Source organism: Psammomys obesus, unplaced genomic scaffold (genome assembly GCF_907164565.1).
Source record: "Psammomys obesus unplaced genomic scaffold, mPsaObe1.curated_primary_1811, whole genome shotgun sequence".
In the NCBI taxonomy this organism is placed as follows: domain Eukaryota; kingdom Metazoa; phylum Chordata; class Mammalia; order Rodentia; family Muridae; genus Psammomys; species Psammomys obesus.
In genome coordinates this window covers 15,059,415-15,084,593 of record NW_026596088.1, presented here as the reverse complement: position 1 = coordinate 15,084,593, position 25,179 = coordinate 15,059,415, and the positions used below count along the sequence as shown (strand labels likewise).

At 37.4% G+C, this 25,179-nt stretch overlaps 1 protein-coding gene across 1 annotated transcript in view; it reads left to right on the top strand.

Moving 5' to 3' along the window:
* Nucleotides 1-25,179, top strand: part of Usp47 (ubiquitin specific peptidase 47) — an 82,861-nt gene that overhangs the window by 39,301 nt on the left and 18,381 nt on the right. The window contains exons 6-17 of the mRNA XM_055627357.1: nucleotides 1,756-1,901; nucleotides 2,892-2,971; nucleotides 5,388-5,537; nucleotides 11,089-11,184; nucleotides 11,277-11,429; nucleotides 13,602-13,769; nucleotides 18,204-18,335; nucleotides 18,748-18,824; nucleotides 19,498-19,553; nucleotides 21,948-22,060; nucleotides 22,884-22,988; nucleotides 23,737-23,944. Coding sequence (XP_055483332.1) covers nucleotides 1,756-1,901; nucleotides 2,892-2,971; nucleotides 5,388-5,537; nucleotides 11,089-11,184; nucleotides 11,277-11,429; nucleotides 13,602-13,769; nucleotides 18,204-18,335; nucleotides 18,748-18,824; nucleotides 19,498-19,553; nucleotides 21,948-22,060; nucleotides 22,884-22,988; nucleotides 23,737-23,944 — 1,484 coding nt within the window. The remainder of the gene's footprint in view (nucleotides 1-1,755; nucleotides 1,902-2,891; nucleotides 2,972-5,387; nucleotides 5,538-11,088; nucleotides 11,185-11,276; nucleotides 11,430-13,601; nucleotides 13,770-18,203; nucleotides 18,336-18,747; nucleotides 18,825-19,497; nucleotides 19,554-21,947; nucleotides 22,061-22,883; nucleotides 22,989-23,736; nucleotides 23,945-25,179) is intronic.

Genomic DNA, 25,179 nt, shown 5'->3' with positions numbered 1-25,179 from the left:
GAATGGGTATAGAGCCAGGGAGGGTTAAAGCACATGTGAACCTCAGGGATGGGCCAGACAAGAAAAGGGACCAAGAGCCTGGAGGGCAGAGCTCCAGAAGTACAACCGCTCAGTCCTAAGCTAAGAGAAACTGATTGCTTAACCAAAACCATTTGTAAACTGGAGCATAGGAAAATTAGTAGTCATGCCTCGGGTTTGAGACTAAAAAGGAGATTTTGAGTAGTGGAGTGATCTTAGCATTGCCCGTTTCAGGCAGGACACCATTAATAGTATTCTTAATGTTTGGGGTTTAGCATCTTGTTTTATTACAGAATCCCCTTAAGAATTCCTGAGTGTGTTGACCACCTGTGGTTACCCAATCTTTTCTCTGCTGTGTGATCCTAAGTTTTTTATCTGGGAATTCACTTGTTGAGGCAGCCCCTGTAGCTAGGGCTACGTGGTCACTTATGCATTTTTGAGAATAAAAATTCTACTGGAATTATTTTATTTACTTAAGCTTTAAAATTTTTATTTATGTGTTTTGGTGTTTATATGTGCATTGTTGTTTAGCCTGCATATATTTCTATGTGGGGGTGCCAGTTCTCCTGCTTTGTGGGTGCTGGGACTTGAACCATGGTCTTCTGGCATAACAGCCAGTGCTCTTAACCACTGAGCCATCCCTCCAGCCCCATGAAAAGTTGTTTGTTTTTTTTTTTTTTAATATTTTTTGGTTTAATATTTAAAACATTTAAAAATGAGGAAATAGGACGCTGAGTCCATCTTCTTCCATTACCCAACTTTGAATGGCACAGTGGCTGTGAATCCTTAGGGTCATTTGAACACCCCTTTCACTGGGGTCACATATCACATATCGTGCATAGCAGATAGTCACATGATTCATAACAGAGGCAAAGTTACAGTTATGAAGTAGCAAGGAAAATAATTTTATGGTAGGGTCACGAGAGTATGAGGAACTGTAGAAAAGGGTCACAGCATTAGGAAGGTTGAGAACCACTGTTTTGTGTTTAGACTTCCATCCAGATGACTTGGCAGGCACAGTTCCATTTCATCTGTGATAGAATGGTCAGTGTTCAAGTTCCTGTGATGGCCACATAACTTTCTGAACCATTTGTTTAAGTCAGATCCAAATAAAACTCAAGTGTGTAATTAACCACTATGATTCTTTTTTTTTTTTTTTAATTTATTTTTATGTGTATTGGCGTTTTTTGCTTGCATGTACGTCTGTGTGAGGGTGTTGGATCCTGGAGTTAAAGGTAGTTGTGGGTTGCCATGGGTGCTGAGAGTTGAAGCCGAGTTCTTTGGAAGAACAGCCAGTGAGTGCTCTTACTCGCTGAGCCTTCTCTTCAGTTTGATCAGTATGATTCTTAATTGATTCAATTTGTTTTTAATTCCTTCTATTCTCCTTTTTAATTCCCTGAAAATGTATATATTGAATGCTGGTGTTACTCATCTTGTGTGTTTTTCCAGTTTGGATTTTAATGTTTTGTCATCGGATATTCTGCATAGTCAGATTCAAATTTGACCCTTACATTTAAGTGAGCGTTGCTTTTTATTCTTGAGGCAGGAGCTGCTTTATGCATTTTGTTTAGTTTTGAATTTGTAAATTAGAGACTGTTGATTAAATATTAACTAGTTTTACTTACTATTCACAGTGTGTATTGCCTAGAATTAAGATCTTATGTGATGATTTTGATACTAATTATGCTTTAAAGAATGAAGTCATTTTATGTAGTTGACATGATCTCATCCTCCTAGGTGGGAATTTGAGGAATCTGAAGAAGATCCTGTGACAAGCATCCCATACCAGCTTCAAAGGCTTTTTGTTTTGTTACAAACCAGCAAAAAGAGAGCAATTGAGACCACAGATGTCACAAGGAGCTTTGGATGGGACAGCAGTGAAGGTAAGACCTTTCTTACTGGTAAGACTTTCTTACTTTCTTAACCACTTCTGGTGCTGTGCAGCACATCAGTGACTTTGTTTTATTTACCTGAAACATCTCCTTGCTCTTTGTTCAAATGTCAAAGTAATTTATTTTTAATTACTTAAGGTCTAAGAGATAAATTTTAACCAGTTAAGATTCTTGTGCAGTTAAGTTTGGTATGTTCTATTTTTAATGGGCTTTAAATAAAAAAATTAGAGTTTTTTTTAATTTAGTTTTTTATTTTCAAACATTTATTTTTGTTTTGACAAGATAAAGATACTGAAAGAAATTTTACTGAAAAGGAGCAATTTTTTTTTTACTTTATAACTTTTAAAAAATACTGTTTCTTTTCTTTTTTTAAAGACTATACTGTAATTACATCATTTTTCTGTTCTCTTTCTTCCCTCCAAACCCTCTTATATATCTGTTCTTGTTCTCTTTAAAATTTGTGTCCTCTTTTCTTAGTCAGGCAATGGTAACTAAGAATGGTACACACCTTTAATCTCACAGTACTAGGAAGTTAGAGGCAGGTGGATCTCTGTGAGTTCAAGACCAGCCTGGTGTACAGAGCAAGTTCAAGGACAGCCAGGGCTACATACAGAGACCCCATTGTATACTATTTTCTCATTAATGTGTTTGTATAGCTATATCTGTTAGGACTGGACTCCATAGCTCTCCATTTTGTTAGGGTGTGGTATTCTGTCTGATGCAGAGAAATGCCCTTGTTGTGGGGTGTCTAACATACTTCTTTACAATGAAAACCAACAAATATTCCAGTACCAAAAAGCCAATGCTACTTGTACAACACTGGTTTGATTATTTTCCTGTGACTGTCCTTTTCATAGCTGTAATGTGTCTTCATGTGTTCTTAAGATTTTTTTTAAAGTAGACTTGGTTCTATTTATGTTGAAACAATAACATAATGTATGTTGTACGATTCTATTTTTAATGAAATTTTATGTTAAATAGCTTGGCAACAGCATGATGTACAAGAACTGTGCCGCGTTATGTTTGATGCTTTGGAACAGAAATGGAAACAAACAGAACAGGTAAATTCTCTCCGTCAGTCTGAGGAGACTATGTGTTAAGAAGGCAGCCAGTATCTTAAAATGACTTTTATTCTATTGGAATGTTTTAAGACTTGGGCATCAGTCTGCTACATTTGTAAATGAAATTACTAGACCTCATCTGCTGTTGACTGAATCCTAAGCATCTTCATTAAATGACCCCAGATCTCAGCTTCCTCATTGTCCTAGTTAGGGTTTCTTACATGAAATATGGTGACTAAAAGCAGCTTGGAGAGGAAAGTGTTTATTTGACTTATACCTTCACATCATAGACTATTATTGAAGGAAGTCAGGACAGGAACTCAAATAGGGCAAGAACCTGGAGTGAAGAGCTGATGCAGAGGCTGTGGAAGAGTGCTGCTTACTGACTTGTTCCCCATAACTTGCTCATCCTTTCTTGTAGAACCCAGGACCACTATCCCAGGGACAACATCACTCACAGTGGGCACTCACAATTAGAGACAGCATCCCTCATCAATCACTACATAAGAAATCCCCTACAAGCTTGCCCACAGCTAGATCTTATGGAGGCGTTTTCTCAATTGAGTGCTTTCCTCTCTGATGACTCTTGCTTGTGTCAAGGTGACACAAAAGTAACCTGCACATTCATCAAAATAAGGAATTTGGAGGAGGGGGCTAATTTTCAGTGGTTATTTCATTTTCTTTAAATAAATGATAATCTTTATAAAGTGTATCCACCAAGTTTTACCTTCATTTTGACCAGTCAAGTGCAGTCATATGCTTATTTGTCTTATTAGTCATGTCCTTATTTATCTGACCTAACTCACCGAGTAGCTTGGCTTTATGAGATTCCGTGCGGATGAAGAGTATAGATTGAGTATAATAGAGTAGCCCAGGGATGAAAGAGGATGCGGTTCTAACATAGCACAAGGACCTGATCTCTGATGGGAATGATGTGGTGGCTTGGAAGAGAATCTGGAGCCAGGAAGAGGCAGGATGCTCTCTGTGAGTTCGAGGCCACTGTGGTCTACAAATTGAGTCCAGGACAACCAGGGCTCTGTTACAGAGAGATACCCTGTCTCTGAAAAAAAAAAAAAAAAAAAAAAGATAATCTGTTAAACAGTAAGTGTCGGGGGATAGGGATCCATTTGTATATTATAAAGTCAGGTTTAAGAAGTCTGTATCTGAACTTTCAGAAGATAAATAGAAAAAGAGAATTTATAAATAGGAATAAGTGTTGTTTTATAATTATGTGTTGATTTGCATAATTTTTGTTTGAGGGTGGATACCAGATTTCATTTTTTTTTTTTTTAGGACACTGGTTTGACCCATTTTGAAGTCCTGGATACAAAAGCTCTGACTAGGGCAGGAAAACAAAGAAGGATCCATCAAGTCAGTTGTATTAGAGTAGGCAGCTCTGGTGCATCCAGTCTGAAAGTGTGTAGATCCACCCTGGACATTTTAAAAGTGAATTTATGAAGAAGAAAACTGTTAGTATGTTTTCTTTCTGACCCGCCCATTTTTTTTACTTGAGAAATGATGAAACCATTTAAACAACCTCATGATTTCTCTACGTAATCCTATGGAATTGAGTTATTTTATATGGATGGTATTAGGGGCTGTTTCTTCTTCATAGGTCTGAGGTTACCCTTTCTTCTTGTTACATCCCTCTCTGTAAGTCAGCACGTCATTAAGATCAGCTAGGGCATCCCTACTGACTTCCTAAAATTTGGTACAAGTATCTTGAGGCAAGACAGTCATATGAAGGGTTGTTACTTAGGGAATTCCCTGCCTACTTTTAGTCAAAAGAACCCCAATTGGCTGTTTGGGAAATAGGTTGAGAGATAAAGTCTTTTAGATGAGGATATTTTGAGGAAGATTAATTTTATAATATTGTTTGAATCTTGTGTCTTAAGTTTTTTAAATTGTTTTATGTTTATTATTAAAATTTACTTATTTGCCCAAGTTAGCAGTGGAATTTTACAAATCAGAATATACTTTGAGACTCATGGTGTTTGCGTAAAGCAGTCAAAGCACAGACAGCTTCTTAGTTCTGTAACAACATGCCTGAAGTGTGGATTGAGATAGAGTCTAAGGAAAAAGAACAGAGTAATTGATAACTGACCTCATAACCATCTATTTTACTACTTGAGAGTTTTATTGATTTGGGGCATTAAAATAGTCAATTATACATGTTTTGTTCTAAGTTAGTGGTAATCTAATTTTATTAAATTTTTAAGGTGAAAAAATTTTTTTTTCAAGTGTCAGATTTTATTTCCTAAAATTTTAGATATATCTCATAGTTGCTTTTTAAAAATTTATTAGTAAAAATCATTATCATTTTGTGTCTCTTCTAAAAAGCAAGGATTGTATATAGATATAACTTAAAATTGCTTATAATAAGGAACACCTTTAAAAATATGAATGTTATTTTTAGGCTGATCTTATAAATGAGCTGTATCAAGGCAAGCTGAAAGACTATGTGAGGTGTCTGGAATGCGGTTATGAAGGCTGGAGAATTGACACGTATCTTGATATTCCACTGGTCATCCGACCTTATGGGTCCAGCCAAGCGTTTGCTAGTGTGGTATGTACCTTCCAGCTGACTGCTTGATATTTTATACGGAGTACACAACTGCACAGTGGTATAACTCCTTGTCTAGTGATGTCATCCCAAATACACCTTCTGGTTGTTAGGCATTTCTTCACTTTACTTAGCAGTGAATCCTAATGGTGCATCTAGAAGAGAAAGAATGAATAGAATGAATATGGTGCCTTCCCCAATAGGGATTGGATGATTTCACCTTTATTTTTTTAACCTCTAACAATCTGTTTTATAAATGGTATTTTAGCTCCCCTTTTCTTTTTGGCATAGAAAAGTCATTTGTTCTATACATTTTTTTAAATTGGGAAAATAACCTCTAGGTCTTATGATAAAGGCTTTCTTGTTTTTGTTTTTATGAAGCATCCTTATTCTGAGTACTTATAATTCCAAAGCATATTGATATGAGGCAGGATGATCAATCAGAAATATGTATTCAACATTTTTATGTGCCAAGGGAGCCTTTAGAGATAACTAGAACATCTTAGTTAGTTAGTATTTCTCTATGGCATACTTGGTAATATTTCAAGGTACATGAGGATTCTGAGGAGCACAGTGTGGAAGTTCTGTACTAAGTTAAAGTCTAGGACAAACGTGAACTAATACAGTAGATTTTCTTTCCTTGCCAAGTCTTCTAAATTATATTTGATGTTGAACCAAAATTATATTGTTGTTTAATGTGATTCTCAGTGTAGGTAGAAGAAATATTTAAGGCAGTTTTACTGCCTGTTGATAGACCTGATAACTAGGGCAATGATCAAAAAAAGAAAAGGACTCAAACACACTTTGCGTATATCAGTAGAATTTTTTTTTAATGTTTAAGTAACACTTGGAAGGCACTAGAAAGTAAACAGGAATGATAACAAAAAAACATGCAAAAATATGAAAATAATATGGCAGCCTTAGTTACATATAAATTGTATAAATATGCGAACTTAGAAACATAGTTTGATTGATTGAAAGATAGGTAGATTTTAAAAATACAATCCAATAATATGTTGTCTATAAGAAATTACATGCAACCAGTAATTTGAATGAATGTGTAGGACATGATGCTGGATGAAAGAAAGCCAGTTGGGAAAATTGACATACTGTCTGATTTCATTTATTTAAACTTGGTCACATAAATGTTTTTTACAGCTACATTTTAGAACTGTACCACTGATTGATCATTACCAGAGCTATTGAATTTGGTCAGTTCCTGTTTTTATTTAGAAACTATTTAATGCCTTTGCTGTCCTGTAGGATATAAGACCCAACACAGATGATAAATATACACAGAACTAACTTAATATACAGACTGGGGCAAACAGTGAAACTGAGAATGTCTTGAGTGAGGAAAGAGGATTATATTAGTGGCCCCATCACCATTGTGATGTTCTGTAGTTTGCAGGAAACAGTGCAATGCATACAGAGTATTTTTGAGTAATATTAATTCTTGTAAGTATATGCAAATTTATAATTATCTTAGAAACAAAAATAAAAAAAAAAGATAAATGAATAGCTTAGGTAAAGATACCTAGAGCTCTTTCCCTAACTCAGAGCAAAATGTCTCAGGGAGATAGCTGAATGTAATCATCTGTAAGGAAATATTTTGCTTTGCTACTATGTGTTATTAACAAGATTTTTTTTTTTCACTGCATCAGCAATGCAAGAGATAGTACTCAGTGCTTTGCTCCAGTTTTTATTATTTTTAAAGTCTAGAAAATAATCATTTCAATACTGGTTTCCCTATTCTAAACAAAGCAAATGTTAAATAGTGGGGGGGAGGCAGATTTGTGATGAATTCAGATAGGCTCAGTGAGAGGATGGGGGCAGTACTGTGTTTCTTCTTGCACTTGTGCCTAGGTTATGTGCATTGCTCTAAAATTATAATCATCTGTCTTCTTACTTGCTACACTAAGAATGTAAGAACTCTTCTTGTTCTACTTCGAATCCTGAAAAGTACAATCTGCAACTATATGTGCAGCTAACTTTTTCTTAATATGCAAGGGAGGTAAAGTAAGCCAAGAATTGTCAGCCTAGGATGATAAAGTCACAATTTGGAGCTAATTTAGAAGCATAATTTAATAGCTTAACATACAAAACTATAGCTTACTGGAAGGAGTCCTTTTCTGTTCTGTGTGCTAACAGCAGCACGGTGTTGATAGCATTTTGTTCCCCTCATAGCCCAGGACCTACCTACTTTTTTGATCCCTATAATAAGATACAGTACAGTATGGATTTTAATTACTACGTCACAGCAAGGGCAGATTCTCTTTAACCATTTTAGCCCATCATTTACATGATTTTTCAAATGCATAGAGGAAATGACACTAATCTTTGTAACTAGCTAATTTTATTTTATGATTAAGGTTGACAAACCATTACAGTGTTCATGCTATATTAATTCATCTTTCTAGTTTCTGGAATATCTCTATGTACCCTTCCTAAAGCCCAAACACTGGCTATAATGGAAGTAAAAGCCATGTATCACAGCATCTGAGAGATGGAGGGTAATGGACAATGATTTTGAACAGGTTTTCCATTGCTGCTGCTAGCCTGTGTATCTGGAGCATATGAGTGGAGTATGTAAGAAAACAAAATAAAAAGGGGAAAAGCACACACAGGTAGTACGCATGCCCAGTGAGTGAGCATAGACTGGGGCTTGGTAATCAATGGCACTAGCTATAGGGAAGGGGTTTTATGGTGAGCAGGATTAGGAATCAAAGCCTCTGAAGTGCATAAAGAAGACTGTTGCTTCAGGATCAGCAGTGAGAAAACAAGAAAAGAAGGAGGAAGCCTCCTACAAAAATGAGAGGAGACCATGCTCTCCCTGTTTCTCCTGTTCCCAAGAAACCAAACTTTACTAAACTGATAAGGAAGGTATGCTCAAACTAAATAGTGCTGTACCCAAAAGATCAGGAAGACTATTTCTGCCTAGTATTAGAATATGTTAAAGACAGAACAAAACAAGGTGGGAGCATGAGTTGAATAATGGCATGACATATTACATGTACTTAAAGTACAAAGAATATCCATTTTACAGCCAAGGAAAGGGAGAGGGCTGAAGTAAAAAGAAAGGTCACATGCTATAGTGATGGGGAAGAAACAACTATAGGACGTAATAAAGTTAGCGCACACAGAAGTTGTATGGTAGGGATCAAGATGAAGCCACATGTCCATCATGCCAAACATGGATACAAATAGGCATGTGTTGCCTTGTTGAAGAGTTCTAAGGTAGCCAAGAAACTGCTAGTGAATGCTCAAACGAGAGGTAGAAGGTTGATAAGACCTCGAATTTTAGCATGTTCGCCATGAATCTTCCTACAAATTGCTTCTGAGCTTCAAGAGGAAGATAGAAGTTCTGTAGTGGAGACATGGACCACATCTTGACTAGACAGTTAATGGGACTCCGCATAGTATGTGACTAGGAGGCCCTTAAAAGGACTCTATATTACTAGCAAGTAATACAGAAAGTGATCTGAACTTCAGACAGCCCAGGCTGCAGAATGTGTCATGAGATAGCTGGTTTCTGAAAGTTCTACAGGTTAAAGAGGTTTTAACACACAACCGAGTTTATTCTGTAACTAGATATCCTGGGCATATTCTAGTAATTGCTAGAATTGGTACATGAACTGGCAAAAGTACTTTATAAATATTAATTTTTTTTAAGTTTGCTAACTATACTTTCTATGTACAGAATTTCCACTCAAGTATTAAGAGTGAATTTAAACACATGATTTGGGAAAAGTCCATAATACCAGGGCTAGCAAAACATTAAAAAAAAAAAAAAAAAAAACACTTAAGTCTAAATTTATTTTATAAAAACATCTGTTCAAACAGATGTTTTGGTGCATGCCTTTAATCCTAGCATTGGGAATCAGAGGCCAGTCTGGTCAATGTAAGTTCCAGGACAGCCAAAGATACATAATAGAAAGATCCTGCCTCAAAAGTCTCTGCTATGAACTATCAGACACAGTTTAACAAAGTCTTATTTGCTCCCTCTTATTTACTTTGGTTTTTAATTTTTTCTTTGTTTTGTTTCTTTATCGAGACAGGGTTTCTGTGTATAGCCTTGGCTGTCCCTGAACTAGCTTGGCTCTGTAGACCAAGCTGGCCTCAAACTCACAGATCCACCTGCCTGCCTCTGCGTCCCATGTGCTGGATGCTGGGATTAAAAGTATATGCCACCATCACCCAGCCCCTTATTTTATTTTTTGAGACAGGGTCTCACTATGTAGTCTGGCTAGCCTGGAACTCAGACAGATCTGCCTGCCTCTGCCTCCCCAGTGCTGGGATTAAAGGTGTGGACCACCACACCCAGCATACCCTTACTTTAGACACCACTTGACTAGTTCAAATTTTATTTGGAAGCTTTTCAAACTTGACTTAAGTCGGTGGTAAGCCATGGCTATAATTTTTTAAAACTTCTTTTTCTTTATGTTTTAAAAGGAATTTTTCATTCTTAGAATATGCTTCAGAGAGAAAAAGAAATGTTTTCTAAGTGAGTTCTTGCCTGTGGTTGCCAGTTAAACGCTTGGGAATATATTAAAAACAACTTTGCTACTCTTTCTCCCTTCTTGGTGCTTCCTTGTAAGATGAGAAGGAATAAGAGATGGGATGAGCTGACAAGTGCTTAGATATTTTCAGTCTTGTATTTTGTCCCAGAGTAATCTGTGTCCAGCGGTATGTGGAGAGTTGTTCTTTCCTCACAACTAATTTACAATTCAGTCCGTTTTGCAAGCTTGAGCTTCTTTATCTTTTGAGGAACAATTTGTTCTGTTTCAACAGAAAAACTAATGAAGCTGCTTTGCCTTAGTGATTCGTTAATCCTTTTCTTTGTATGTGATGTGTTATCAGTAGTTCTGCTTGGACCATGAGTGTAGAAAAGATGCCATCAGATGAAATTTGAGACCACGAATCCATCTTACTTTGTTGCATTGGTTATTGTTTTAATTTGAAATACTAGTCATTAAAGTTTTTATATCCAACAGCTCTTTGTCTCTGTTGAGTTTCATGCTTCTGTCTTAAGACTGTACTGAGAAAAGAAAAGCACATGACTCTCTGCATGCCTTTGACAGCAGAGCAGTAGTGCATGACAATGAAAGGGTTTCAGTTATAGCTAGTGCAGGATGACATGACTGTAATGATTAAGGATGACTGTGAGTTTTAAAGATATGGATCAAGTGAGAACAGTTGTCAAGTGCCTGTACAGAAGGCTGAGCCCATATGTATAAACACATGTCTAAGATTCATGCAAGTGCTTTCTAAAGGTCAGGGGCTTTCCTTTCTATATCATTCAGTCAAACACCACAGTGGAAGAGTAAGAAACTAGTTAGAAGTGGTTGGGATATAAAGTACTGACCAAAGCAATTCTTAACAAAGAATGAAATAATATAATTATGTTATAACTTTTAACTATAATTATAATATTTTGCTGTTAATTGTGTTCTAAGCATTTGATTCATAGCAGTTTTGGTGATTTCAGTGTTTCAAATTTAAGGTTTTGCCATTAAATAGTATTTTAAGTAATTGTAAAACTTTTTCTAACTAGGAAGAAGCATTGCATGCATTTATTCAACCAGAAATCTTGGATGGCCCAAATCAGTATTTTTGTGAACGCTGTAAGAAGAAGTGTGATGCTCGCAAGGTAAGAGGCATGTGAATGTTGTTACGTAGTTTTCTGAGGTGATACTCAGGATTCGGTCCACTTGTCCCCTAACCACGCTTGCTTCTCTTTAGGGCCTTCGGTTTCTGCATTTCCCCTATCTGCTGACCTTACAGTTGAAAAGGTTTGATTTTGATTATACAACCATGCATAGAATTAAACTGAATGATCGAATGTCATTTCCAGAGGAGCTGGATATGAGCACATTTATTGATATTGAAGATGAGGTAAATATTTATTACATTTTCTTGTTATGCTTTTCTTTATACATTTATGTATTTTTAGTTTTTAAAATTACTTTATGTATATGGGTGTTTTGCCTAGAGGTATGTCTGTATGTCACATGTGTTCCTTGTGCCCTCATGGGCCAGAAGAGGGTGTTATATCCTTTGAAATTAGAGTTAGAGACACTTGTGAGCCACTATGTGGGGCCTGTGAATTAAACCCAGGCCCTCTGGGAAAAGCAGCCAGTGCTCTTACCACTGAGCCATCTTTCCAGCTCCTTTATATTTTGAGAAGAGTTTTGTGAAATGAGTTAAGACTGATAATATTTGAAGTGTCCTCTTGACAGACACTTTCTCCTTCCTCACCTTTCAATGCTGTATTACATGGGAGACTATTGCTGTGGCTAAAAAGCTTTTCATGACGTTGTACGTTTCAAGTATTTTATTTGGTCAGAATAGCATAAGCTTTTTTAAAGCTTATGGGTTTCACCTCTCTAGAATTTGGGCAGTAATCATGTTTCATAGTTTCTTTATTATTAAACTGTGTGTTACAGCTGGGTTTCTGATCTTTACTATACATGGAGCAAATATATGTGAGTGAATGAACAAACAAAGTAGTATATGACCATAATGTCTTGCACATGTGCTAATCCCCTTTTCAAAAATGAAGGTACTTGGTTACTCCCATATAAGGTTTGCGAGCTCTTAAATTAACTAAGTTAGAGAGACAAACATTCAAGAGGTTTTGTCTATTACTCTTTTTAATTTTGTTTTTGTTTTAACTTGAAACTTTAAATAGTTTAAACATAGGGTTTTAGTGAATACAGAAAAGCTGATCAGTCTCTTTCTACTCATTGACCTCCAAAGATTTTCTAGCTTTATTAGTGTGTGTGTGTGTGTGTGTGTGTGTGTGTAAAATTATATTTTAATAATCTATAATATATTAGTATTGTATATGTAATATCCTATTTGATTGTTTTCGATGTTCTCCTGATTGCATTGTGTGAAACATTTACAATCAGGAAGGTAGTTATTATAGGGTGATAAATTCTTACTGTTGTAAGAGTTTTGTGTGTTTTTCTGATTGAAACTGATTATTAGTTGTAAAATCTATCTTCCTGCAAAAGCTCAAGTGTAAATGGTTATCAGGTTTCATTTAGTATTTGTCTTAGGGTTACTGTTACTGTGATGCAGCAATAAAAGCAATTTTGGCAAGAAAGGGTTTATTTGGTTTTTACTTCGACATTGTACATAGTTGAAGGAAATCAGGACAGGAACTCAAACAGAGCAGAAACCTGGAGGCAGGAGCTGATGCAGAAGCCATGGAGGGGTGCTGCTTACTGGCTCCTCATGGCTTGCTTAGCCTGCTGTCTTATAGAACCCAGGACCACCAGCCTGGGGGTGGCACAACCCACAATGATTCAGACCCTCCTCAAAGGAGGAAGACTGTACTGCGAACTAGGTGCAATACTTAGAAAAAAGTTATTAGCAACAAGTTATTCTTGTTGTATATACACTTGTTGGTTTCAAGAACTTACATGCAATGCCTAATACACATCAAAGGCTTTCATCTTAGAGAAATCTTAACCTTATATTGTAGGTATGTGAATACAATGGTAAAAGAAAGCAGAAGAGAGGGTTCTTTGGGGTTTCTATCAAGTGGAACTCTTCAGCTGGGTGGCAGTGAACTGAAAGCAGTCAGACATGGAAGTATGGCATTCCTGCCCTGAGTAAACGGTGACATTCCCAGGGACAGATAGATGGCTTAGTTCTCTTTTTATTGTAATACCTTAGAGAGAACTTTTTTTTTGGGGGGGGGGTTGGGAACAAGTGATTCAGTTTGAAACTTAGAGTAGTTGCTATCACAAATGTTACTGTAGGATATAGTAATTGTGTATTGTTACTTTCAATACTAATCATAAATGGAGTTTAATATAACTTAGAATCACAATTTGCAGTAGTAAAATTTTATGGACAATGGAAATACTTTTAGGGAGTACTATTTTAGTTGTTAAACTTAAGATGTGAATTTTAATAAAAAACTTAAAATGAAATAAATGCTTCTCTTAATGAGAACATGTTAAACTATGTGAGCATGGTAGAAAACATAAGTACAAGTTTGAGTATCTTTTCCTTTATTTGGCTTAAGATTTTAATAAAACTGTGTCTTATTAGAAATCTCCTCAAACTGAAAGTTGCACTGATAGTGGAGCAGAAAATGAAGGCAGTTGCCACAGTGACCAGATGAGCAATGATTTCTCCACCGACGATGCTGTTGATGAAGGGATATGCCTGGAGAGCAGTAGTGGGTCTGAGAAGATTTCAAAACCTGGCTTGGAAAAGGTACCTTTTATGAAGTGTATTGGTATTAGCTGCTAAGCATGCTAAGTAAGCCAGTGGTCCCCAAGAGAGCTATTCCTGCATGTTCCTGCATGTTTTAATGAAGATAATAATTCCTGAACTTACATTATTTTGTTCTTTGTTTTTGAAATGAAGATTTTTTAAAATTGTTTTAACAGGTATGATCATAATTATATTTTGGGAAACACTACTTACAGATGGGATGCTAATTCTTAGGAGAGTGTGTACTCTTTTGAGAGTTGGATCATGTTAGAACGGGTGCTGCTTCTGCCCTTAGCCCTGAGTCTTCACATCCTTTGCTTCACTGAGTTTGATCATAGAAGAATAAGAGTATTGGGACTTGATTTGCTGAATTTTAAGGATTCTGACAATGGTACACTTCTGAAACAGTTAACAACAGAGCTGGCCTTGAGTCAGGGAAAACCAAATCCTTGGCTGGCTTTTCTCTCTTCTCTCTAACAGTCCTTAGAAATTCTAGAAAATGATGCTCTTCTTTAAATTATGATCTGGAAACAAAAGAACTGGATAATGTCTAGGGTAGGATTTTCTTTCACCATATCAGTGATTTTATGGTTTTTATCTAGCCACTCTTTTACGGCCCTGTAACATGCTTTATTGAGTGGATAGTTTCATATAAAAAAATATTGAGCATGGTGTAGGTAATAAGTTAACTGTTTTTAAGTCACAGAATGATTGGATATGAAGATTTGGGGCAATATTTAAGAATGGATATTACAGTATAAATCTATTCTGAGTCAAGGCTGCTCTTTTCACCACCATAACCACTATCCTTGACTTTTAAAGTTACTCCCCTTTCAGGGAAGAGAGGTGAGTGGGGATTGCAGTGAATAATGCAGCAGGTACATCACAACTCCATGTGAGACCATCAGATTACCAGGAGCCCAGTATAGCTCCACCTTGTCTGTTTTTGTGTGTAGGTGATTGTGTTACCTGTTAATAATAACAATTTAGTTTCTCTCTTGTGATATGGTACCTTTTCTTCTTCCTGTCTTAGTGCCCTAGGTAAGATGTCTAGTTCAGTACTGAATAAAATGATAAGACAGTGTCCTTGCCTTTTTCTCCTCTTTTAGGAAAATGTGTTCAGTATAACTGTTAGTAAAATATTGTACCTGAGAACCCTTAGTCTGTGTATAGGCTGAGTTGCCATTTACTTGTAACATGATACCTATAATTCTAGTTTTGAAAATAATTCAGGGCAGGAAATACACCACCATACTTGTCTTGAACTTGCAACCTCAGAAGTTTTCAAGAACATAATTGGGCTGGGCGTTTGCTGATTACAATAAAACTTTAAAATGTTACTAGTAACCAGTTGATACATGCCTAGAATCCCAGCACTTGGGTGGCAGAGGCAGGAGGATCTCTGTGAGTAATAGATTCCAGCCAGCAGTGACTACAGAATGAGCCCTGTTTCAAAAAATAATAATAATCTCAGTACAAATTCTAGATCACAGGTAAATTTTGAAACCCACCTATCACTACTTTGATTAATTTTAATTTTGGCAATAAAATTTGAAAAACTCAAGTTTTCAGGATTTGTTCTAGACGCTTCATGATGTAATAATTATAGTCAGTTTAAAGTTATGTACGACAAAGTTAGATGTTCTGATACTTGATTTTGGAAGATCCAAGTACTTTTTAATCAAAGAATTAAGAGGAAAGGACAATGGAAGTGTACTTACCTACCATGCCTCGGGTCCTGCGTTTGTTCCCTAGTGCTGCAAAATGAAGATAGAAAGGAAAACTCCTGCAGAAAAGTGAAAGAGATTAACAGGCCTGTATAGTAGTGCACCTGTGAACCCAGTGTAGGATAAAAGGCAGAGAATTGGCTCCAAGTTTGTGGCTATCCTGGTCTAACATAGCTTGTTCCAGTCTAGAAAGGGTAGCAAAGTGAGATCCTCTCAAAGCAAACTAAAAAACAAACCTTTGCTTGTCCATTTGGAGAATCTACTTATGACAAACTGGTCTTTCCAACCTATGTCATAACGTTTCCTGGACACTCTATTTCTTTTTCTTTTAAAGTTACTTTATTTGATGTGTATGGGTGTTTGGCCTACATGTCTGTACACCATGTGTATATCTGGTACCCTCAGGGCTTGAGGATGTCTAAAATTACAGACAGTTGTGAGCTGCTGTGTGAGTACTGGGTACTGAACCTGGGTTCTTCGGAAAAAGCAGCTAGTGCTCTTAACAACCAAGCCATCTCCAGCCCTGGGAATTCTTACTTTCATTCACTCCAGGTAGAGATGTCAAAGACAAACCAAAGAAAGGGTCCTTCCATGTCCATCTTGGTGAACCAGTGAGTTTATTGCACTTCTTTAATGGAGCATCGTGACTCTTGGGCAGTTCTGTCACCATAAAGCCCACTCCAGCATGGGTAACTACTTAAAGAGTCTCCCCTCTCGGCACCTGGTTGCTACTGTTTGTGTAACGTGAGCCTCTGAGTTGATAACATTCTTGTGGTTGTGGAGTTTTTAAGATTAAAAATATGTGTATGTCTTAATTAGCACATCTCTTGCTGTGAAGAGACACCATGACCACAGCAATTCTTATAAAGGAAAACATTTAATTGGGGCTGGCTTACAGTTCAAAGGTTTAGTCCATTGTCATCATGGCAGAAAGCATGTCAGCACACAGGCAGAGATGGTGATGGGGAGGCATCTTAGAGTACTATATCTGGATCTGCAGGCAGCAGGAAAAGATAGTCACACTAGGCCCATCTTGAGCATTTGAGACCTGCAAGCCTACCCACCATAACACACTTCCTCCAACAAAGCTACACCTCCTAATAGTACCACTCTCTATGGGCCTATGGAGGCCATTTTCATTCAAACCACCACTGTGTGTGTGTGTGTGTGTGTGTGTGTGTGTACACATGTATATATGTATATACGAATGTGTGCATATGTATGTGTGTATGCATGCATGTGCATACCTGGTACCACCCAGAAAAGGGTGGTTGTGAGATATAGTGTGGATGCTGAGAACCAACCCTGGATCCTCTGCAAGAGCCGCAAGTGCTCTCTAACCTCTCACCTGTCTCTCCAGCTACTCTTGTGGTTTCATAGAAGCCTTCTGTACTGTTAAAACTTCCTCTCTGTCATGTAGTATTTGTTTGTTTGGGGTTGCCTCACTTTATAGTCCATTCCCACTGTGTAGCCCAGGCTGGCCTTGAATTCACAGCCGTTGTCCTGCTTTAGCCTTTAGGATTACAGGCCTGAGCTACAATATCTGGCTGTTCCTTATGGATTGTAGAGATGGAAATACTGGTTGCCAGGCTCTCTAGTATTGCTAATTGTTTAAGGGGCTGTGAAGTGCCAAGGCTTCTAAAAGAAAAGGTAATTCAACCTAGTGACCCAGCACATGTCCTATAATCCTAGCACTTGGAAGGCTGGTCTAGAACAGTCATAAGTTTGACAACTTAGTGGGCAACATACTTCAAAACTACCTGGGCAACTTAGACTGTATCTCAAAGTGAAAAATTACAAAGAGGAGCAGGCATATAGCCAAAGAAAAGAACAGAGAAAAGGTTCTTAGTTTATTATAGGAAACATTAGGCATGTTCAGAGTGGAATGACCATAAACTGATTTATTACAGAAATAACAGTTTTAAATTTGGGTGCAGGGTTGTGGATGTGGGTGGCCTTGGCTGTCCTAAAGTCACTGTGTGAACACACATTATTATATCTGCTTCTGCCTCCCAGGTGCTGTAATAGAAAGTATAAGTCACTATGCCAGGCTAGGATTCATTATTAATAGAAATAATAGCTGCCAAATTAATGTTACTTGTCAAAAATACTACATGAGTACATTAGAAGATACTTCAGGTTACTGTCAGAAACAGAATTTTATTTAAAGGAAAAAAAGCAATGTGTTGGTGATTTCTTTTTTGCCTGTCTTTGTTTTGTTTTGTTTTTTTGAGATAGGGATTTTCCTTGTAGCCTTGACTGTCCTAGAGCTCATTCTGTAGACCTGGCTAGCCTCAAACTCAGAGATCCACCTGCTTCCGCCTTCCAAGTTTTGGAATGAAAGGCAGTGTGTGTCACCACCAGCTGGCTGGTAATTTCTTGATACTTGGCTATGCAACTTAAAACATCCTTCTATTTATTTATTTAGTACCTATGTCACAAAATTTCAGACTTATTTTTCATAAATAATAAAGCATGTGTTTATAGTCATATGTAGTCCAAAGATCACAAGGCAGCATAATTAAAAATGTGAAGGATTAAACTGTCACATACTAAGATTTTTGATGACTTGTAATTCCCTAAGGGGCAAATTAGCTTACTTAAGATAACTGTCATGTTACTTCACTCTGTATCCATAGGAAGTAGGGAATTTTAAATAAGGATTTTATAGTCTTCTCTTCCAAACTTCTTTTTCTTCTCTCCTTAGAACTCCCTGATGTATGAGCTCTTCTCGGTGATGGTGCATTCAGGGAGTGCTGCTGGAGGTCACTATTATGCTTGTATAAAGTCTTTCAGTGATGAGCAGTGGTACAGTTTCAATGACCAACATGTGAGCAGGGTAAGGCTCCTGAAGTAAAGAAGTTACTCAGTGGCAGGGGGTTTATTCAGAGCAGAGGTGCCTATGATGGTGTGTCTCAGGTTCCTTTGGAACCATTCTTTTGCTGTTTGCAGTGTCCTTGTTCTGCTTTGTTAGAGCTTGTTACATACTTCCAAGATAGACTGCCCCATCTAACTTGGAGCCTAGAAGATTGGATTAGAGTTGGGCTTGGTGGTTTACACCTGCAGTTTCTAGCACTGGGACAGCTGAGACAGAGAATTGCCAAGAGTTCAAGCCCAGCCCAGGCTACAGATTAAGAACCTGTCTGGGGGTGGGAGAAGGGAACTAGAATATTGGGTTACATATTTACATGATGATGTTAAGATAGTGTTGTTATTGATTTTTACAAAAGAGTAACTTTACAACTTTTTAGATAACACAAGAAGACATTAAGAAGACACACGGTGGGTCTTCAGGAAGCAGAGGCTACTACTCCAGTGCTTTTGCAAGGTAAGAAATAACATGAAGTTCAGTGTTGATCCACTAGAGTAAGCTGTAGCCTTACCCAAGGGTCAGGAGACTTCAAGCTCTGGTCATCTGTTCATAAGTGCTGGCTCATGCTTTCCCACAATAACAGCTTGAGTTGAGGCACAGACCATCTGACCTGCAAAGTCTGGGGGTGGGGTGGGGTCGGGTGGGTTGGGTTGGTTTTTCAAGGCAGGATTTCTCTGTGTAGCTTTAGGTGTCCTAGAACTCGCTCTGTAGACCAGTATGGCCTCGAACTTATAGAGGTCTGCCTGCCTCTACCTCCTGAGTACTGGGATTAAAGGGATGCACCAACACTGCCCTGCAAGACTGAGGGTTTTTTCTTGGTTCTTTCAGCAAAGCAGTTTGCCCAGATCTGATTTAGCTGTAGTAGGCATTGTGGCACACAACTTTCTTTATGACTTCACCTTGTTACCAAAAGGGGCTGTTTTAACCTTTCCATATGTGTACCGTTAACAAGGAGGGATTTTCCTTTCTTCCTGAAATGTTTTAATGTTAATGTGTCTGTGAATGTTGGTATGGTTTTCTGATTATTTGAAAGAAAAAGACACTAATGTTTCAAATAAAGATTTGTTGCTTATAAATGGAATTTACTGTCTACTTTGAAGGACTAATACGGTTTTTACATTTCCTCTAGCTCGACAAATGCATATATGCTAATATACAGACTGAAGGATCCAACAAGAAATGCAAGTATGTTAGCCCATCATAATTTCCTTTATAGGTCTTATAAACTTAGATAACTGCTTTTATGTACATCAATTAACAGGACTTTTTAATGCCTGGGAGAGTGAGCTGTAAACAGTATTATGAAGTAATACTAAGTGATAAAAACATTTGACAAAAATCTGTACAGGTAGGTATACTGATTTGTGCTTGTAAGTCTAGTTACTTGGTAGGCTGAGTGAAGCAGAAAGATTATAATTCTGAGGCCTACTGACAATTTAACAGGACCTTGTCTCGAGACAGTAGTTTTTAAAAAGCTGAGGCTACAGCTTAGTGATAGAGCTCTTGGTTAGCATTCATAAGTTCTAGACTTCTGATAGCTAGTACTACACATAGGCAGGCATGCACTCAAACACAAGCACACCCACACACAGGCAAAGGGGGTTAGAATACTTTGTAATATACTTTCTCTTTGTTAAACAAATTAGATGTTTACTATTGCTCACAGCTTACGAACTGAACTTTCTGAGTCTTTGCAGCCATGTAGACTGGAAATGACGACACCTGATAGGTTTGTAATACGTGAATGAAACCACCACACTTCAGCTTCTTGCAGCATAGCTAGTACGCAGTGAAAGCGCAAACTACGTGCTGCTTGTTTCAGGGGCAAGCTTTTGGGTTTGTTAGCATCTACATAGTTTGAGAATGGGCTCCAGATGGCCTGAAATACTTCAGAAATCATTTAATACAGAGTTACCTTTGCTTATTTGGTTGAAGAACAATTTTTTTGTGAATATTAAAAAATCTTTTGTTATATTTTATTAAGAATACCAGGGGGCCAGCAAGAAGGCTCAGCTGGTAAAAGATATTTGTTGCCAAGCCTGATGGCCTAATTTTAATGCCCAGAACCTTCAAAGGGGCTCTCTGACCTCCCAAAAATAATCCTTAGTGTAAAGTATGTGTGTCCTTTCTATTTGTATTTTTCATTTTTAGTTCTTTTTTTTTCCCTGCACTGTACCTCTCAGCGAGGAATTTTTTTTAATTTATTTATTTTTTATATTAGTCACAGGTTATTTACTTTGTATCCCAGCCATAGCTCCCTTCCTCATTCCCTCCCAATCCCACCCTCCCTCCTGCATCTTCTCCCTGCCCCTTTCCAAGTCCACTAATAGGGGAGGACCTCCTCCCCTTCCATCTGAGCCTAGCTTATCAAGTCTCTTCAGGACTGGTTGCGATGTCCTCTTCTGTGGCCTAGCAAGGCTGCTCCTCCCTCCGGGTGAGGGGGTCATTTTTAGTTCTTGAGTTTTTTTTCTTGCTAATTCTGATTCACAGTATTGCAAACATGTTAGGATGTGTATATGTTTATCTCTAGATGTATGCACAGATTATGAGTTTCCTCATATTCTTTTTATAATTTTACAGAAGTAATCACTAACTTTGATCTCAACATATTTTTAGGATCTGATATGCTCTTAGTATATTCAACCATTATATTTTTTGTTCACTTTTTTGTGAATAAAAGTTAAATTGTGAATCATCAATGGAAGGCTTAGAACACAGTCATTGTTTCAACAAATGTTTCAGGACCTGTAGATTTGTTGTAGGCAAAGCCAGGGTAGTAATGGACCTTGTGCTTTACTTCTTGGCTTACTCTAGTTCTGCGATAAACACCAGGGGGCACTGTGTCGCCTGATTGGAAGTGCTTTTTAGCTGGTTGATTGTAGGAAGATGGCCATACAGCCAGTAAAGGATAGTTTTTGTTTGTTTTTTTTAAGAGAGGAGCTGATTTCTGGAAACATTGCATTTTTACTATTTATGGGTCCTTATTGATTGATATTGCTAATTATTGTTCTTCTTAAAGTCAAATAGTCATTGGCTTTGTTCAAGGGTCCTAATTTCATATTGTTTATTATATGCTTTTAAGTCACATGTAACCGTGGAGTTACAAGTGTTGTAACTCTGTCTTCCTGGATAGAAAGCAGCTGAAGGGCTGCGTTTGGCGCGGAAGGGAAGGTAGTAGTGCTATCAAGACTAGAGTAACAATCGCATAGGTAGTGGTATAACATTTATTCATTTGTATTACCTACTAGGCAATAACTTTTGGGCCAGGTGCTCTTAAAAAGCTAAAAGAGCTGAGGTCTGAAGTAAAGTTGCCCAAGGCCTCAGAGTTCCGTGGTGATAGCACAATTTGAAATTAAAAAATGACTTTATTTTAAGTTTCCCAAGGCTTTTTAAATTTTTGAAAATATTGTTGAATTCTAGGATTTGAGCCATTTAGTAGGTCTGAATTTCATTTCACTATCAATACCTCTTCACTATTGCCTGGAATATTGAGAGAAGGGTGTATGTTTCCATGGAAGCACAGTAGAACAAAAATGGTACAGGAATCCCGCTCTTAGTGATACTTTTTCGTGTCCCTAGAGTTTCTAGATGTGGACGAGTACCCAGAACACATTAAGAACCTGGTGCAGAAGGAGAGAGAATTGGAAGAACAGGAAAAGAGGCAACGAGAAATCGAGCGTAATACATGCAAGGTTTGATTCCATGTTTGTGGTTAATAAATGTTCTTCAGGTTTGTTCTGCTGACCACTGTAGTTCTCATTATAACTCAGAGTCAGTTCTGGGGACACTTCTGCCCATGTGGTCACTAGGTAGTGTGGCCTTACCTCAAGGATGAGCATAATTTGAAACTGAATTATAGGGATGTGTAGAATGGTGCTCAGTGCTTGGGCAGCTGTACCAGGTGTGCATTCCCATGTCCTGGGGAGGGAAGGACTGGGAAACACATAGAAATGGAGGCCACACTTGAGTTACAGCCCCATGCCCTCACTCTTCTCCCTCTAAAATCCTTAAATAGGACTAGGGAGATGTGAAGCAGTTTAAAGCACTGGCTGCTCTTTTAGAGGACCTGGGTTCAATTCCCAGCATGAACATGGCAGCTTACAACCATCTGTAATTCCGGTTCCAAGGGATCTGACACCTTTTCTGGCACATACATGGTACATGCATGTATACAAGCAAAGCATCTGTACACATCAAAAAAAAATTTAATTAGGTATATTCAAAATTAATATTCTTAGAGATAATTTATCTCACAAAGATAACCTTGTGAAATAATTGCAGATATTATAAAAATATTGACTAGAAGCATATTAATCAGTGTTTTCCAAATGAGTGTTTTTAAGATGTAGACATAGTGTCAATTAAAAATATGGACAGTAAGAAAGAATAGTCCCAACGAGGTTTTTTGTTGTTTTTTTAATTACATTGTTTTGACAGTGAAGAAAAGTGCTATCTACTGAAGAATGCAGCTGGGACACTTGACCTAGCGAGTTGATGGTATTTTCTGTTTTATAGATAAAATTATTCTGTTTACATCCTGTGAAGCAAGTAATGATGGAAAACAAGTTGGAGGTTCATAAAGATAAGACATTAAAGGAGGCAGTAGAAATGGCGTATAAGGTATGTTTAATGCTTGGGAAGACCTTGGTTTTGATAGCATCCAAGTTTTATAGTTCAGAGAGATGATCTGAGTACCTTGAATGTTATCTGTTAACCTCCCACCAGCCTCCAGCTGTTCTTTTTGGAGTATACTCAGTTGATTTTGAAAGCATCTGAAAGGCCAGTTAATCTTATTAGATCCTGAAATTAGAATTAGAAACACATTTACTTGTGCTTTCTGTGCCTTCTGTATGAACCATTAGAGATACCAGAGGGGATGACATAATCTTGGCCCCATGGAATTTATAGAAAAAAAGGGGTTTTGATGATTTGCGATTATTTTTTTTTGATGTTATAAAGTACTAAAGTAGTAGTGTATTAAAATAATTTATCCTATAACTAACCGTGATAAGGACACAACAATGTGTAGTTTATGCTATTTTAGGAATAATGGAAGGTAGTAATTAAATATATTTAAGCCAGCCATGGATGCTCAGAATAGAGGCAGGAAGATCAAGTATTCAAGGTCATCTCTCTCTCTCTCTTTTATTTTATTTTATTTATTTATTTTATTTTTTTGCATAGTGAATTCAAAGCTAGCCTTTCTCGTGTGGCTCTTTCTCAAAAAAAAAAAAAAATCAAAAGATCTCTATTACTCTGATAGAAATTATAGATTTTATTGTTTATAAGGATTTCTTGGTAGGATTGCTGGACACTAGCCTAAAACACTCTTATGTTTTTTGTCTTGTGGGGGATTGTGTTATGTTAGATGATGGATTTGGAAGATGTGATTCCCCTGGATTGCTGTCGCCTGGTAAAATATGATGAGTTTCATGATTACCTGGAACGATCGTATGAGGGAGAAGAAGATACACCAATGGGGCTGCTGCTAGGAGGAGTCAAGTCCACATACATGTTTGATCTGCTGTTGGAGACAAGAAAGCCTGATCAAGTTTTTCAGTCTTATAAACCTGGAGGTAAGCAATTTTATACTCTTGAGTTATAATGGGCTTTAAATTGTTGTGATCAAATTTTTTATTCATAGAAGTGAATGACTTAGATTTATATGTTCTTAAGATGAATGTAATTTTGACAGGTTGAGAGGTAGTCAGCAAGGAGTGTGAAGGTAAGTTCCAGCTTCTGCTGGGCTTGCTGGCACGAACTGTGATTTCAGCAGTCAGAAGGCTGAGAGAGGCACATCACAAGTTCAAGTGGGCACATTTGCTGTATCTTGTCTCTGCACAGAATTTAAGTCATGAGCCACAGCAACAAGAAAGCCTTCTTTAATGATATAGTGCTGTCAAGGTGATGTGAAATGCTGTGGTTACCAGTTTAACTCCCAAGGGTATCTCTGCAACCATCTTTCCCTATCCTCTTTCTCCCCTTCCCTCTCCTATTCCTTATGGAAACCATACAATTCCGTGCTTTGCACAACTCTGCTGTCCAAAGTATATTAAGTACACTCTTCTCCCAAGAAGCTGGCCTATCTCTCATTTCTGAAAACTTAGTGATACTTGTGTTAGCCAGACTCTGCGCTTTGTATAGAGTCTCTTTAAGAGATTTTTCTGAGGACCTCTATGGTAGGCTCTAGTCCTGTTCCCTCTATTCCACCACTTTTGGTGTCTATCCTGTTTGCTCTTCTGAATGAGGTTTCAGCCTCTTCCCTAGGGTCCTCCTTGTTTATCGTCTTTAGATCTGTAGATTTTTAGTATAGTTATCCAATATTAGCCACTTATTTTAAGTGGCTAATCTCCACTTATTAGTGATTATATACCATGCATGTCTTTCTTGGTCTGGATTACCTCACTCAGGATGATCTTTTCTAGTTCCCACCATTTGCCTGCAAATTTCATGGGTTCCTTGTGGTGTGTGTGTGTGTGTGTGTGTGTGTGTGTGTGTGTGTGTGTGTGTTTCTCTTAAAACTTCATTTGATCAACTGACAATGATTGAGTGTAAACAGATTGTTCGTTAATGCACTATAAATGATGCATTAAAGATATTATCACTTTTTAAATCAAATGTCTGTTCTGAAGCCCATTGTACAAGAAGCTAATCAAAGGCAGCACTGGGGACTCTTCCATTTAAAACACGCACACTGTTGATGTTTCCACCATGTACTTGGTTAAAACTTAGGTATCCTTGTTTTTAATAGTTGAGTGGTGTTCTATTGTGTAAAGGTGTCACAATTTTTGTATCCCTCAATTCCATTGAG